General features: G+C 30.9%; 2 protein-coding genes across 4 annotated transcripts in view; one reads left to right on the top strand and one right to left on the bottom strand.

The window, feature by feature from the left end:
- LOC118186671 (uncharacterized) overlaps positions 1-17,522 on the top strand; it is a 72,554-nt gene that overhangs the window by 12,706 nt on the left and 42,326 nt on the right. Inside the window, exon 1 of one of the 3 annotated variants that reach the window (XM_085816550.1) lies at positions 6,296-6,440. The exons of 1 other annotated variant lie outside the window; for it this stretch is intronic. The gene's annotated coding sequence lies outside the window, so the exon portion shown is untranslated. Of the gene's footprint in view, positions 1-6,295; positions 6,441-6,614; positions 6,814-17,522 lie in introns of those variants that run through there. One more of the 3 variants, XM_035356793.2, reaches the window with a different exon arrangement.
- Positions 4,687-6,051, bottom strand: LOC118186672 (vacuolar ATPase assembly protein VMA22-like). The gene has a single exon (XM_035356795.2). The coding sequence runs from the start codon at positions 5,882-5,884 to the stop codon at positions 5,246-5,248; it is 639 nt and encodes a 212-aa protein (XP_035212686.1). The 5' UTR covers positions 5,885-6,051; the 3' UTR covers positions 4,687-5,245.

Here is a 17,522-nt window from a genome sequence, read left to right as displayed (position 1 = left end):
AGTAGAAGAATTTAGGGGTGGTAAATATTTTAGAATTTAGATGAGCACCAATCAGCAAAGTTAGGGATAGTAAAATTTTCAGAATTTAGTGGTAGCAACATTTTTAGCATTCAGGGAGGTACTGGGCACTAGTAATCTGGAAGTTGCAGACACAGCACCAGGTAGCAAAATGAATAGTGCCAGCCCTCCCTTTCCCCACACATGAGAATTTAAATGTATCACAGTAAGAATCACACACCAACAAGTATTTGAAAGTAATGTGCAGAAATCTCAGTTATTTGGCAGTATTAGAACATACATAAGGTATACCTGCTTCCTTTCACTGAGTATTATATTCTTTAGTCTTAGAATTTGTAAGGAGTAATTATTTAATTAAGACACAATAACACGCCAAACAAATATTAATTCAGAAGTCAAACATTAAAAATCAGTGTTATATATTCAAAATTTTCACAAGACTAGTTTCGCGAACCACCATCCTCAGCTGCAAAACCGCGGATTCCCCCCCCCCAGTTTTACAGATGAGAATGGTGGTTCGGTAAAACCATCAAAACTAGTTCTGTGAAAATTTTGAAAATATAATGCTGATTTTTGTTGTTTGACTTCTGAATTACAGTAATTATTTACTTTATTTTTCTTTTATTTGGCTGGTGATTCAGAGGTTCAGATATTGAATGTCCAGATTTTATATTGCAATAATTACTGATGTTCAGAAAAGCTTAGAGTTTCACAACATTGAGTAGCTTTTAAAAGTATAGATAATATACCTATGTGCTATTAATGTGTTGTTTAAGAATTTCAGTGTTATTTTAAGCAATTTTTAAATTATTAAACCATTAAAACATATAACAAAAAAGATTTAGAGATATCAATTACATTATCTGCAATAGTCTAAAGTTATGGTTTTTCATGAACTTTTTTCCAGACTGAATGATTCTTCTTCCTGAAGAAATTGTATTGAAGGTGTTTCATCATTAAGCAAGTCCCAAATTTTCAAACCCATGGTAATACAAGAATAATACAAACAAAAATGATAGTTAAATCTTTAGAATTTGTATTCTCATTGCCAATTTTGAAATGTAAACAGAGAACTGCGACTTTTTAAAAATGTAAACATTGTAACAATTTTAAAAATAAACACTGGCGACTTCATGTAAATCAAGAACAACTGGCGATGACTCTGGTCCCAATAACAAAACAGTACTATTGAAATTAATAGATTTTTCATAATGTGATATATAATTATGAGTTACATATACAGTCAAATGTCGTTAATCCGGACTAGTCGGGACTTTGTTTCCAGATTATCGATTTTTCTGGAATATAGATCATCAGTTTAAATCTGGTAAGATGGCATGCAGAAATTATAAAATTAAAAATATGAAACCGTAATTTATGAAATAAAGAACAATTATGATCTAAAGGGTATCAAAATTTACAAAAAAAAAAGCTTAATATTTATTTGTTTACTTTATTAAACATTTCTTTCAATGTATGTTGTTTAAGTTGCTTCGTTTTTTATATGATAATACATTCTCTTTAATTCTTTAAACAGACATAATTTCTTGTTCAGTTACAAAGTTCCACTGTTCAAGTCCTATAATTGCTGTGTCGAGAATACCTACTAATTTGTCAATCGAAATTTTTTCGTTTTCAATAACCTCTGTTACTATCGGAAGCGAATTATAATGATGAGGAATTTGATTTAAATCATATCAAAGATGGAGTACATCGAGATGAAATACTACATTTAATACGGAATTATAAGCCAAGTAAAATAAAAACATCTGCCCTGAAGATAGTGCTGACAGATCAACTTCCAATTCATTGCGTGGTGCCGTGGCGTTAAAGATAAACAAAGGATATGCCTTTATCCATTTTTTGTAGCAATTCCACTTTTTGTTTAATGAACTTCGGAACATACTTTCGCTTTGTAGATCATTTACAAATTAATAAATATATATCAGAAATTCTATTTGACATAATCGAAAGTTCAAGCTTACTTTTATAAAATTGCTCGGTTGATCTTTACAATATGGTAACTGGTAGTTTGGCGACATTTTGGAGGCGATAAAGGTTACTACATGGGACTTTGGTAATAATGTGAGCAGTACTCAGTTCCGATTACGCATTATTTTGCGTGAGGGAAATGAGAGATCATGGGATATGTCATGTGATATTAATGGACGAATTACGGTTCTTTAATCGGAAAAGGGGGGAAATTGGGAAAAAATGTGGAAATTTTCTATTTAGCTTTATTCTGTGTTGTGTGAAACAGTGTTGTGTAATTTTTGGATCCCATGGCCCTAACTAAAGTAAATTCGAAATGGGTATTTAGGCATTGTGATAAAGAGAAGTTTGCTTTTTATTTAGCGGAGGAAGTATGGAGGAAAAATTCGCAGAAAAAATCTTTCAATAATTTTATTGAATGAATTAGAAAAGTGTATCCGCCACGTAATCAAGATTCTGAAGAAGATTAGGTAAGTTAGTATTTTTAATTATTTGAGGATATTATTTTTATGCATTGTTCTAAATATAAGGTGGAAAGGAATTTGGTATTATTGGGAAAATTGTTATTAAGCAATGATTTAGTTTAAAGTAATTAGGATTGTAAGGTAATTTTTATTAATTTAATGTATGTGCTCATTTATATTTTAAGTAGTGTTTTTGAATTTAATTATATTTTAATGAAATGATAGTTATTTTGTGAATTTTATGTTTGTAGGAATTTGGTATACGTTTAAGTTGAAATAAACGTGCATGGAAATAATTTAAATATTTGATACTAAGTATTTGTAATACTTGCGGTATGAATTCGTTGGTGACGTGTATAATGTAATAGATGATTTAGAGGTAAAAGTTTTTGGATATTTTATTTATTTTATATGTGGAAATGTTCATATTTGTAAAGGGTAAATACTTTTTCGCGATCAGGTAATTTCATATATGTTCTTTTTACCGGGTTTAAAGATTGAGAAAATTGTCATGTATTTTCGTGAAATTTTTCTAATTTATGAGAAAAAAGCAGTGTACATGGATATAGTGAAGAGTGTGCGCAATGCCATTTTTGTGCAATTCTGGGATGTTTTTTTAAGTAAAAATAAGTCAACGTGTACATGGTTTAGTGATATTTTAATTAAATGATAGTTATTTTGTGAATTTTATGTTTGTAGGAATTTGGTATACGTTTAAGTTGAAATAAACGTGCATGGAAATAATTTAAATATTTGATACTAAGTATTTGTAATGCTTGAGGTATGAATTCGTTGGTGACGTGTATAATGTAATAGATGATTTAGAGGTAAAAGTTTTTGGATATTTTATTTATTTTATATGTGGAAATGTTCATATTTGTAAAGGGTAAATACTTTTTCGCGATCAGGTAATTTCATATATGTTCTTTTTACCGGGTTTAAAGATTGAGAAAATTGTCATGTATTTTCGTGAAATTTTTCTAATTTATGAGAAAAAAGCAGTGTACATGGATATAGTGAAGAGTGTGTGCAATGCCATTTTTGTGCTATTCTGGGATGTTTTTTTAAGTAAAAATAAGTCAGCGTATACATGGCTTATGTGTATGTGTTATTTTGAAAAACACGTAAGGAGTATGGTATTGTGCACTTTTTCCCAATTTTGCAGTGAATATTTGTCATGATTAAGCAGTTTTGTTTGATAAAATTTCTAGCATAAGTGTAATTCGGCTAGTAGATTGTTGGAAGAAGTGTTCAGTAGATAAGAAGAAAAGAAACATGTCTTTACTTCGTGAAGACAAAATGGCGGCGGGGAAAAAAAATAGAGGGTTGCTGTAGGAGAGTTGGTTGCCAAATTTTCTCCAAAAAATCGCCAAGTTACCATAATGTAAAGATCAACCAATTGCTCTAACATTCTGCAAAAAATAATAAGCCGGATCCAATTCGAAGATTAAGGAACAACGCAATCTGCAACATTAACTGAAATATATAATTAAATAATTTTAGCTTAGCTTATACCGTCCATTATATATTAAACGTGCACTCGTAAACGCATTTTGCACATGCGCACAAGCACATTCTCAGCCGTAAAGGCCTTACACGCATTCGTCAACGAGACGCATGCGCAGAAAGTTTGAAGCTTTGAGGTCCGGATTATAGATCATTCTGGATTATGGGTATCCGAATTAACGACTTTTGACTGTACCTCAAATTTTAATATTTTCCCTAATAGATTCAAATTTATAGCATGATTACAATTAATAGGGTTTATCATAATGTGATATGTAAATTATTAGGTATATATACTTGGAATTTAAATATATTCCTTCTAAACTTCTCATCCAGAATATTCTAAAAATGTCATTTATTTCTGCACTTTCAATGATTTCTAATGCATTTAAGATGATATTCATTAATAGCAACATTATTTTAAATAATTTGACTAAAATAAATTTCACATTTTGCACACAGATAGCCAAACATTTGCTTTTTGACTAATTTGATATTAAGTGCATACCTGAAAAACCGCTTTATCTTAGATTCAGGTACTACCTGCAAAATAAAACTTTTGCTTGTATCACTGAATACTTTACCAAATAAATTATCAGAAAGATACAAATATATTTTATAAATACATCAGTATTAATGGAAGGCTTAGCTGAGTATTCTAATCACAATTAAGGTAATTTAAATTGCAGGCACTTGGGCTGTACAATTTTAAAGCTCGCACTTTTAAAATATTTATTTAATTTCCTGTGATTTACAAATACTATCTTTTCATCTTAAAACATCATTTTAAGCAAAAAAATTTAACTTCAAGGTATTTAGAGTTTGAAGCCCATACATCTTGTATTCCTATAAATAAATCTCTTGCTGAAAATCAGTATTTTAAAGAAACTCATTAATGAAAAGACACAATTGAAATATCACTATACAAAGTTATATTACTTAAATATTTTAAGATATCAGCTGTTAAGACAAAATGAGAAGACTTCCCAACACTCAATTCTCACTCATTTTGTAAAAAAAAATTTGAATACAGCAGCTGCTCAAATGCGAAAAAGGTACAAGTTTCCTTAAAGGCTCTTTAAAACATTAAGAGAAAACAGAATAGGAAAGTTCTCTTCTCAGAAGTCACAATTTCATAATAAATAGAAGTAAATTTTCCTAAGTATACACTTAGAAAATATATAAGGATGAAGCTATTAACAATTGCACAATATTTGAAATTTCTTTTTTCTCTGATTAAAACAATATAGAAAATTAAATGTCATTCAGACTTTTTTTAAATTATCTTTTCCTTTCCTCAGTTCTCGATACTTAATAGCAAAAGACTTTAACTGGCTTTGTAAAGATGCTATTTTTGCTGCAGTCGCTACAGCTTGTTGGAAATGGGATTGACATTTCTTTAAACTCGCGGGAGTTAAAACACCAAACCAGTATAATGGATCCTTGTCCTTGTTGTTAGAAGAAGTTTCTTTCTCCTTCTCAGAAATTTCTGCAGTCAAATTATTACTGTTTCCTCTTTTAATGGACAAATGTTCAAAATCTTGACCAAGTTTGTTTTCCAACATTTGGGAAGACCGATATTTCATACAATTGGCATCTAATATGACTTGATCAGTTTCTAAAATCTTGAAATTTAAAAATTCTACTTTTTCAATAGTATCATGTTCACAAAAGATTTTCTTTGTAGCATGTAAGTTTGATGTATCTACTTGGAGTATATCTATTTTCTGACCTCTCATTAAATAACGTGATTTAGCCATACATATATAGCCCTCCCTTAAATTATCATCTAAGTATTGACGTTCTGATATTATCTCATGCAAGGTTTTAAGTATACAGATGGCCAAATCATCAAGCTGTTTACAAATTCCAAAATACTCTTCCCCGGTTTCTTGAGCAGACATCTTGATTCTGAGAGAGAATAAAGTTGTTTTAGGCTTTCATGTTTCTTGGAAAAATTACCTTTTCCTTCTAAAATTTAAAAATTTGCGCATTCTAATATATTTCAATTAAAACACTTTTAGGTATTTTATATTTTATAGCTATTTTTAGATAATTCTGTAATAGAGTGAATAAATATCTCACTCAATACTTTAATGCAAATAAATACCTCACTCAGTACTGTAATTTAAATTAATATTTTACTCAATACATGACTAAAACATTTATTCTAAGCAAAAGAAACAACTAACAAGTATTAACTTTAAAGAATGTTTCAAAAATATTTTAACCTTAAAGAAGACTACATAACTATCATACAACCAGATAAATAAATCTTAAAATTTTTTGAAGAAGAGAACCCGAGTGACCTTGAATTTAGTGTGTTGTTAGATGATGTGACAGGAAGTTTAACTATAAAGGCTAAAATAAAAATTATTGCAAGATTAAATTTGAAGTTTAATGTAATTGAGAAGAGGATTTCAGAATATTTTTTATAATAAAGGATTCCAAGTATTAAAGGTAAATTAATTTTATTTATATTATTTATTTGTTCTTCTCAACCAATAGTAATAGTTATAAGAATAATTTTAATAACTTTATTTTATTCGGTAATGGTTTATAATGTTATAGGATCATATTGATACAGATATGCTTTTTTATTGATGATGTGGCACCAGTTGTTGGCAGCAAAAGCCGCGAAATTTGTTTAACGGTTGTGTAAATAGCGCGCTCGTTCGGATGAGTAGTATTAAATTTCCGATTACTAAGCTATTTTTAAGATAAGATAGGGGCATTTTCTTTCAAATGATGACTATCACCAGTTAAGTCTAACTCAAGAATCTCTAGCTAATAAAAGTATTTTCTGTTAGTTTTATGAAAAACTTGTATCAAAGTAAGCCTTTGCCAGCCTGCTATATATTATTTTAGTATATAAATAAATTGTTTGTATATTAATATTATCTTAATTAGCTGTGAATACTAAACTAATTTTATCACAGATAACAAAATTGCATCATACTTAACCTCAGTTCATAAACAGAATTCCAAATCGTACTTTACCAACGAACTTTTTCCATTGAAATTTTATAATGTTACAAGGTGTAATCTTCATTTAATAACGTTTTCATGTCATATATATCTAATAAAAAACTTCAACGAAATATTTTTCATGTGTATATATACTCTTATTCATGTTACGTTTATTTTATGACTTTATCATTCTCACATTAATGTCTATTCGCTTAAAAAACAAAAAATCAAAATTCTTCGAACTGTTTCTGAAATGGAAATTACTGTTTCAAGAAAAAAATAAAAAATAGTGGATATCACTTTATTTTAAATGTAAAAGAATAGGTGTTTCCATCTTTTTTTCTTAACGAAATCGAAATTCTTATATCCTGTTTAATGACGTAACATTATGAATGAATGTAAATTTTAAGGTATTAATTCTAGAATGAACTTCAAAATAATTACAGCAAATTTAATTCTATACTTATGGCGTGCGTTATGGTATGTCTCGGTTTTCATTCAAATTCATTATGGAAAACACTAATAAATTTTTTATGACCTTCTTAAACAGTAAACTCATCATAAATTTATAATTTAAAACAATTTCATTTCTGTAACATACTAAGAATTCTTGTCATGTTTAACTTGTCACTTTTTGCATGATTTAGCACTTTTTTCATTTCTGTATTTATAGACACATACCTATCATATATTTGTCAACTTCTGAATTATCAATTTTTGAAATTTATATTTCTTTTGATAATCTGTATAACTAGTGTGTAGATATTAAAGAATGAAAGTCTAAATTTGTTTAATTTTTATCAATGTACCTAGTATAAAGCCTCTGGAAATATTTTAACAGTATGTAAGAACAAAATAAATTTTGGACAGCTATAAAATTATTGTTTGTAAATATATGAGGATAAAATGTAACTCTACAGGGTAAAATCCTAGTATACGGTGCAGCCTTGGCGCGATTTTAAAAATTATCGCTAACACCGAAAATTACCAAAAGAACGTCTATGTATATATAGTGATAATACACTATATACATAATATATACTATGTATAACTATATATATTCTTTGAATACCCGTTTACTACTTATCGTATATGTCCCGTTTTTACTGCTCATCATAAAAGTCGCCAAAAGCAGCCAAATCCCGTGTGCAACGGATACTAGGATTAAACCCTCTACAGTCTAATTTTTATTTAAAAAATGCATATTTTAGTGGCTTATATAATATTATTTTAAATGTTGGTAAACAGAGCCTAGTACTTAAAATGCAGTAAAATTATTAAGTATTTAGAATCATTTTTCACCAAGGATTTTATAATCAAAAGTATCTGTAGTATATTATCAAAAGGTACTTAAAAATAGGTTTTAAGTCACTGTTTAAATTATAGCAATTCTAATAAAAATTCTATAATATGAGAAATTTGATAAATTTTAAATACAAATTCAGTATGAACAAATATTTTCAGTCATTTCACTCTGCAGTGAGTTATGTAAGCAGCAGAAGTTTCATAAAAGATACATTATTTAATTGGGTAAAAATACATTTCAGGGTATTCCTTGGAGAAAATGGGTGATTTTTTGAAATCATTCCTGTTTATGTCCAATGGACTTCCCCAGTAAAATGGCATCCAAAACATAATTAAAACAAAAATATATAATCTCAGTAAACTGCATTTTAAATCAAACATAAACATCATAACAGGGTTTCCATAACATTCAACTACTCAGGTTACCATAAATGAAACATTTTGAAGATAATCCAAGGGGTACCCTAAAATATAGACTAACCATAATTGTTGCAGAATTTAAAAAGTCGGTACAACTCTAATATACGCCCTAATTTCACCAAATGTGGCGATATGTGTTCTGCGCTGGTTTTTGGCACGATTGCGTGTTCTATGGCAACTCTGTTGACGTTGAAAAATCTTTTGCTGGAGCTCATTGGTTCACCTCTGTGTCTGAGAAGATGGGAGGGAAAGATAAAATGGTAGTTGTTGAATTGAAGTTCAGCAAAAGGAAATATGATTGTGGCTATCCTGTTGAGGGGTAGTGGGTATTTGGAAGTGTGGAAAGAGGGTCTGGGAGATTTTTAATGGCAGTGCATGATAGAAGTAGGGATTTGTGATTTTATTTATTTGTGAACCATAGTATAAATTTTCTGGATAGTGTGTCTGGCTGTCATGTAAATACGATAGTGATTACGTGGCGGCATGTTAAAGGCGGTATGAAATTTATATTTCTGCTATTTGAAAACGCATTAATTCATGGTAAGTGCATTTTATTTTATCCTTGTTCTTATTTTATAGAATGTTATGTTCATTGGTTCTTTAGTATGAATTACTGTCGTTATTGTTGTTTTTTTAAATTGTTTGAAATTTATTTTAGTTTATTTTGTTTAGTGTCTAGACTGTACAATTCGTAGATGTTTTTTAAAGTTGAAGCAGAACTCTGTGTACATGGTATTATTTGAAATTTATTGTTATGTTATTTTATTAAAGCGAGGAGTGCGTAGATTCCTTCCTTGCCTAAATTGTGCAATTCGTAGAATTTTTTTTAAGTTTAAACAGGATGCTGTGTACATGGTATTCTTTGAAATTTATTGCTGTTATGTTAATTTATTAAAGCGAGGTGTGCGTAGTTTGTAGATTCGTTCATTGCCTACATTGTGCAATTCGTAGATGTTTTTTTGGATTCTTGTCAAATATTTTTGGTTAGAAACTTTACGTTTTTGCTATCTAAATTTTTTGTTTTTGTTTCGGATTTTTAGCTAAATTGTGTGTTCAAAACATAGTTTTTGCAGACATTTTAGGCTAAAAGTTCAAAATGTAGACAAAAAATTTAGATAGTAATATGGCAGCGTGAAGTTTCTCGCCAAAAATATTTGGCGAGAAGTTTGGCGACTTGAGGGTGCATATCAGAGTAGTTCCAAAAAGTCAGTATTTATAATATAGAAATACAATTTATCTTTTTGAAGTTTTCCAGTACTGACAGCCTGTGGAATGACAGAAAAATTAACATATAAAATATTAAAGAATGTTATGTACTGTTATACTTTGAGAAGTAAAATATTATAGTCAGTGGTCTGTTTTTAAGATTTTTTTTTCCCTGTAATATTACTTTTAAATGGACTGAAATTTTTTTAAATGCCCAATTTTATTTATGCTTTCTGAAACACTTTTATTTTCAGTTCCATTTTGTTTATGACAATATTTATTGTACTGATGATTTCAGTTTTTTCAGAACATAAATTGTGACTACTTATATGGGAGTGTGTAATAATTTTAAAGATTATTTGAGAGTTAGAAGATGGCACAGATCCATTATGTGACATAACAATAGAGATAGCCTCTGTTAGCTATTCTGCATTATTTAAGATGTATCTAAAATTGAGGGATACGTTTAGCACCTTTAGTGTTCTATCAAAGAAAAGATATGTGCTAAGAAATCCGTCTTCCAAAAATAAATGTTTAAGGTTGCTGGTCGTGAGTCTTCTAAAATTCCATCCACTACACTGCAATTTCCAGTCTATACAGCAGTTTTCTCGGCCATAACTAAAAAGTACATTAGAGTCTCACAAACACAACTCCTGATATCTCGATATTCTGCGTAACTCGATAACTTTTTTAAGATAGGGCAAACAGAGCAAATATTACATGCAGTACATAGAATTACTATTTATGTATGTGCAGATGGAATGTCATGTCATTATGTTGAGTTTGCAGGAATTGTAGTACTCTATTGTAATTGGTTACAAAATTATTTCAGCTGAGGTGGCAATAATTCAATATAGTCTTATTTTGTAACCAAATGGGTTAAAATATATTTACGGGTGCCCCTTGGTGAATATTGGCGATTTTTGGCAGTACATAGATACCGAGTTTGTGCAATTCTGAGTTATTATTTTGGCTTTGTGTAGCTGTGATTTTTGCTCAAAAAATGCCCACTACACCAAGACAAAATAACAAGTCAAAGAATTGGGTTGATCTTTACATTATGGTAACTTGGCGATTTTTTGGTGAAAATTTGGCAACCAACTCTCCTACAGCAACCCTCTATTTTTTTTTTTCCCCGCCGCCATTTTGTCTTCACGAAGTAAAGACATGTTTCTTTTCTTTTTACCTACTGAACACTTCTTCCAACAATCTACTTGCCGAATTACACTTATGCTAGAAATTTTATCAAACAAAACTGCTTAATCATGACAAATATTCACTGCAAAATTGGGAAAAAGTGCACAATACCATACTCCTTGCGCCTTTTTCAAAATAACACATACACATAAACCATGTACACGCCGACTTATTTTTACTTAAAAAAACATCCCAGAATTGCACAAAAATGGCATTGCGCACACTCTTCACTATATCCATGTACACTGCTTTTTTCTCATAAATTAGAAAAATTTCACGAAAATACATGACAATTTTCTCAATCTTTAAACCCGGTAAAAAGAACATATATGAAATTACCTGATCGCGAAAAAGTATTTACCCTTTCCAAATATGAACATTTCCACATATAAAATAAATAAAATATCCAAAAACTTTTACCTCTAAATCATCTATTACATTATACACGTCACCAACGAATTCATACCGCAAGCATTACAAATACTTAGTATCAAATATTTAAATTATTTCCATGCACGTTTACTTCAACTTAAACGTATACCAAATTCCTACAAACATAAAATTCACAAAATAACTATCATTTAATTAAAATATCACTAAACCATGTACACGCCGACTTATTTTTACTTAAAAAAACATCCCAGAATTGCACAAAAATGGCATTGCGCACACTCTTCACTATATACATGTACACTGCTTTTTTCTCATAAATTAGAAAAATTTCACGAAAATACATGACAATTTTCTCAATCTTTAAACCCGGTAAAAAGAACATATATGAAATTACCTGATCGTGAAAAAGTATTTACCCTTTCCAAATATGAACATTTCCACATATAAAATAAATAAAATATCCAAAAACTTTTACCTCTAAATCATCTATTACATTATACACGTCACCAACGAATTCATACTGCAACCATTACAAATACTTAAGTGTCAGATATTTAAATTATTTCCATGCACGTTTACTTCAACTAAAACGTATACCAAATTCCTACAAACATAAAATTCACAAAATAACTATCATTTAATTAAAATATAATTAAATTCAAAAACACTACTTAAAATATAAATGAGCACATACATTAAATTAATACATACATAAATACCCATTTCGAATTCACTTTAGTTACGGCCATGGGATCCAAAAATTCACGAACACTGTTTCACACAACACAGAATAAAGCCAAATACAAAATTTCCAGATTTTTTCCCGATTTCCCTCCTTTTCCGATTAAAGAACCGTAATTCGTCCTTTAATATCACATGAGATATCCCATGATCTCTCATTTCCCTCACACAAAATAATGCGTAATCGGAACTGAGTACTGCTCACATTATTACCAAAGTTCCAGGTAGTAACCTTTATCGCCTCCAAAATGTCGCCAAACTACCAGTTACCATATTGTAAAGATCAACCAAGAATTGCACACTCGGTATCTATGTACATGTCAACCTATTTTCACTTTAAAAAAAATCAGAATTGCACAAACTTGGCATTGCGTACTCCCTTCACTTCATCCATGTACACATCGATCTATTTTCATTAAAAAAACATCATAGGCTTCCATAAACTTGGCATTGCATACTCCCTTGACTTTGTCCATGTACACATCGATCTATATTCACTTAAAAAGTCAAAGAAGCAGCCAACAAAAAATATATAATCTCGATAAACTACATTTTAAATCAAGCAACATAAAAAAGAAAATGCATCTTAGCACTATGCAAAGAAAATATCCACTTACCTTTTTTAGAAATTCCCCTTTTCAAACAAAGTTCCTTAACAGCATCCAAAAGCTTCCTGAAATTATCTGAACTAGAATCTGTATATTGGCGACGCCACATAAATTTTAAAAAAATGAGTCGAAAATATCCTTCGTAGTGTCATTAACCTCCAACGTTCGACCATGCTCATTTCCTTCCTACAAACAGGACACTAATGGCTTCTGAATAAACCTTCATTTACACACCTCTCAATTAATGCTCTTTTACTCTTTTGTTCCAAATTCTACAGAAACTTCAAATTAATCTTACCACATTCATCCATTCTACCATTTAAACCACAAAGCTAGCAATATACTTCCTAACCAACACACATCACAAGCCCTTATAAATCTTTTCTCATAATTCAAAATTTATCACGATCAATCAACCGATTACATCATAATAAAGTTTCCATTACATTCAACTACTCAGGTTACCATAAATGAAACAACAACTTCACGATAATACAAGAGGCACCCTTCAATCTACTCTAAACCCAAACAGGTTCACATAATCATCATGGGTGCAATATGCACCTGCACAAATTTGAAAGCTTAGATTCTCATATAATGGAGACAAAGCAGAGGGACAAGTATATGTCTAAGCAGCAGCAAGCTGAAGTAGACAAAAAAGGGGCTGCAAAATAGTAGCAGTAGTATTTAAAGACCTGTTTCTTTGTTTGAATTTTGAGCTTTGTGAGAGGATGATGAGAACCATCCACAATGCAGGATAAGTTGACATAATGCAGATTAGTTTCCAAATATCACAAAGTTTAGATTCCAGAAAGGGGCCATAACCAAATTGAAGCTAGTAATTTTGAGTTACATTATATATATATATATATATATATATATATATATACACACATACATATTCAGTACCTGCAGCTTCTTCCATTCCATAAATTTTTGTGTTTATTAAGTGGCTGAATTTAATAAACAGTGATTTGTGAATTTTGAAATTTATTTTATACTTGATGAAATTTTTAACTTTTACAAAGAAAATCTCTTCATGTTTTTTCGTAAAATTGCTGATGATTGTGTCTGATCACTGCCATTGATTTCAAGAGTTTTTAAAATTACTTTTCTACATTCGATTGGGATTGGCAGGTCTTCATTTTCTTCCATTTCACTTTCACTTTAGTTTAAGTTTCTAAATCTCATTTAAAATTTTCTAATTCTCATTTAACATTTTATAAGTTTTATTCACATATTGTCTGAGTTCTTTCAAAAATACGACATATTCTAAAAAGTAAATCAAAATAAATTTTCATAACATCCTTCACTAAAATCTGAAACATTGACTATAGCTTTGCAAATCCTTTGAAGCTTGTTTAAATAAAAACCACATTTTTCAAAAGCAACTTTTAATTTTGAGATCTTCAAACTGCTCATGTTTTCACCAGAATCTTTATTTTGTATATCCTTCAACTGTAATCTCTTCTATAATGGCATTATAAAAGCTTTCAAATACACTGGTATAAAGGTTGAATGATAGAAGTTGTATTGCAGGAAGCAACGTAAATTAAAAATTTTTAGAACAAGATCAGAGGAGTGCAAGGAAAATTATCTAGGAATCAAGGTGTTTTTATGATTTTCAGTTGGCTGTCCAATTTCGAAAGAGAATTAACAAAAAATACTGCTTTTCATCCATAAGTTCTTGTTGTTAGAAATAAATACACGACTCCTTGCAAACATTGAGCATTTCTGTTCTTTCCAGCAACGATGGTGTCATTTTAACTGTTGCATCAATATTGCACATTAATAATACAGTAATTCATTCCCTTCAGTTTCTTAACACCAGCTGCTGTTTCGTTTTTTAATATTATGTGTATTCTGCCAGTGCTATGTAAAACAGACCAGTTTCACTTATAAGTATCGTGTAGAGTTTATTCATTTAGCAGCCTAGGTAAAATATCTTGGTTAGAGTAGATTGAAGGGTGCCCCTCATAATAAGAAAAGTTGTTTCATTTATGGTAACCTGAGTAGTTGAATGTTATGTAAAGCCTATTAAGACGCAATTGATTGCATGATGGGAAATGTTTTGTAAGGGCTTGTGGATTGGATTGGATTATTTAATTATGGCAAAGCACACGAGGGCTATCTGCCTGAAGGAAGGGATGCCTTCGTGGAGGACTTTCTAAGGGAAACTGGCTCGTATACACGTTACACATGGGGAAAACCACGAAAACGCCCATGCAGCCAGCCCGTTCGCGGGATTCGAACCTCTAAGGGCTTGTGGTGTATGTTGGTTAGGAAGTGCATTGCCTTTTTTTTTTTAATGGTTTAGATGGTAGACAGGCTGAATATGGTAAGATTAATTTGAAGTTTCTGTACGATTTGGAGCGAAAGGGGAAAGGAGCTTTAATTGACTGGTGTGTAAATGATTTACTTAGTAGCCGTTATAAGTGTCCTGTTTGTAGGAAGGAAATATGTATGGTTAAACGTCGGAGTATATCGGCGCTGCGGAGGCTGTTTTTGACTCTTTGTGAATTTATGTGGTAGCGCCAGTGTACAGATTCTAGTTCAGATAATTTTAGGAAGTTTTTGAATGCTGTTAAAGAATTTTGTTTGATTAAAGGCAGGTAAATTTCTAAATAAGGTAAGTGACTATTTCCTTTGTGTGGTGCTGAGATGGATTTCCTTTTTTATGTTATTTGATTGTTTGATTTAAAATGTAGTTTATTGAGATCATATATTTTTTGTTGACTGGTCCTTTGATTTTTTAAGTGGAAATACATCAATGTGTACGCAAACAAAGTCAAGGCTGTGCGCAATACCAAGTTTCTGCAATTCCCTGATTTTTTTAAAGTGAAAATATGTTAATGTGTTCATGGATACCAAGTCTGTGCTATTTTTTTACTTGTTATTTTATCTTTGTGTAGCGGCGAGTTTTGACGCAAAAATCACCGCTACACAAAATCAAAATAAGAAGTCAAAGAATTGCACAAACTTGGTATCTATGTACAGCCAAAAATTGTCAATTTTCTCCAAGCCCCCCCTGTAAATATATTTTTAACAACATCTTTTATCCCATTATTAGCCTCATGATGATCTGCCTCTTGCTTTTCATTCTGAAGTTTCTGAACAGCAATGTCATTTCTCTGTTCCTATTTCTTGAGTCGTCCATTACTTGGGCCAAACATTCTGTTTTACATTTTAGCGAATTCCACAGCTTTTGTGGTCAAAAGAACTTTAGGAAAAGGAACCTGTTTTAATCTCTTTCTTGAAATCGTCCTAGAGAGGAGTTTCGATATCTAAAGATAATCAAAACACCTCTTCTGAGATGATTTCTAGGACTCCTCTTCGGAAGAGATTTTTCGTCACTTTTGTACTTTCTTGGGACATTTGCATTTTTTGTTAGATCTTCAATTATAGTTCTTTGTTAAAGTAAACAGTGCACAGTTGTTTGGAAAATTTACAATTTAAATGTGTTTTTCCTTTGGTTATAGCTATCAAGAATATCATAATCGTTACAATTTGTTTTCTTGCAGGTTAAAATTTTTCGCTTGGGCACTTTTTACATATTACAAATTATGCCCAGAACATATTACAGAATATTTCTTCCAAATAACCTATTACCATTCAAAATTCATGTTTCTTTCCAGCTAAAAGATTCCACTTTCTCCAAGTCAATCTTTCACTTCATGGCTACAGGTGTAACTAATACTTTCTTTCCTTCCTGTTTAGCTTACAGTGGCACTACATTTTCCATCCAAAGACTGATAATGCAAGGAAGTGTTTTGAGAACTTCCTGTAAATTTAATGCATGTATCCGAACAGGAAGATTTTGAACATTACAGAATGTAGAGGTTGCACCTTCACCTGTTTACTGGCATTCAAGAAGGAAAACCAGGTCTCACTTGAGCAATCACTTTTCCTTCGTTCCTGGGAAACTCACTCATTTACAATACCTCTACAGGATTTCAGTCCCAACAAAGAGCTTTACAAACAGTGTTTGACAAGTACAGAGAAAGGTACACCCTTTGATAGAAGTTAGTGTTAGTAGATCTACACTGATTCAATTTTGAGTAAACCTGTTTTATTGAAGCACCTCATAGCTAATCAATAAATAAGCCTCAACTCACAAACTGAAATTAAGAATTTCACATTCTTTATTATGAAAAAAAAAAAAAAAAAGTCTACCACGCATCTAGTATGAAGCATAAAATATATAGTAAAGTGAGATGCTCTTTCTCCCATATACAGTGGATGGACAAAAATATGGAAACATCTTGTGAAATGCATGTTTGAAAAGGATTGATTTTAATGAAATATGTAGGTGGCGCTGGCGTTTTTGATTACTGACGCCACCTATACAACTTCGTAAATGTGCTAAACAGTTCAGTTGTTGTCGGAGTACTGTTATGTGAGGTTGTCATTGCATTATGTCAGAGTTAACAGACTTCGAACATGGGCAACTTTTTGGAGCATGTATGGTAGATGCTTCCGTAAGCAAGATAGCCGAGGTGTTTAGTGTTTCAAGAGGTACTGTATCGAAGATTTATTCCGCATATTTGAAAAGCGGAAAAACATCATCTGCTAAATCACAGCGCGGACGAAAGTGTGTCCTGAGTGATCGTGACAGACGATCATTAAGGGCAATCGTGACAAAAAAATAAGAAGACCACAGCTGCAAAAGTTACTGCTGAAATGAATGTTGTGTTACCGAACC

The sequence above is a fragment of the Stegodyphus dumicola genome, chromosome 5 (assembly GCF_044657685.1).
Source record: "Stegodyphus dumicola isolate Sdum_Otavi_A_Nest chromosome 5, ASM4465768v1".
Lineage (NCBI taxonomy): Eukaryota > Metazoa > Arthropoda > Arachnida > Araneae > Eresidae > Stegodyphus > Stegodyphus dumicola.
The sequence above is the reverse complement of the archived record's forward strand: the minus strand, read 5'-3'. Positions and strand labels throughout refer to the sequence as shown.

Coding starts and splice junctions, on each gene's coding strand:
- LOC118186672 (XM_035356795.2), bottom strand. CDS start 5,884: ATGTCTGCTCAAGAAACCGGGGAAGAGTATTTTGGAATTTGTAAACAG.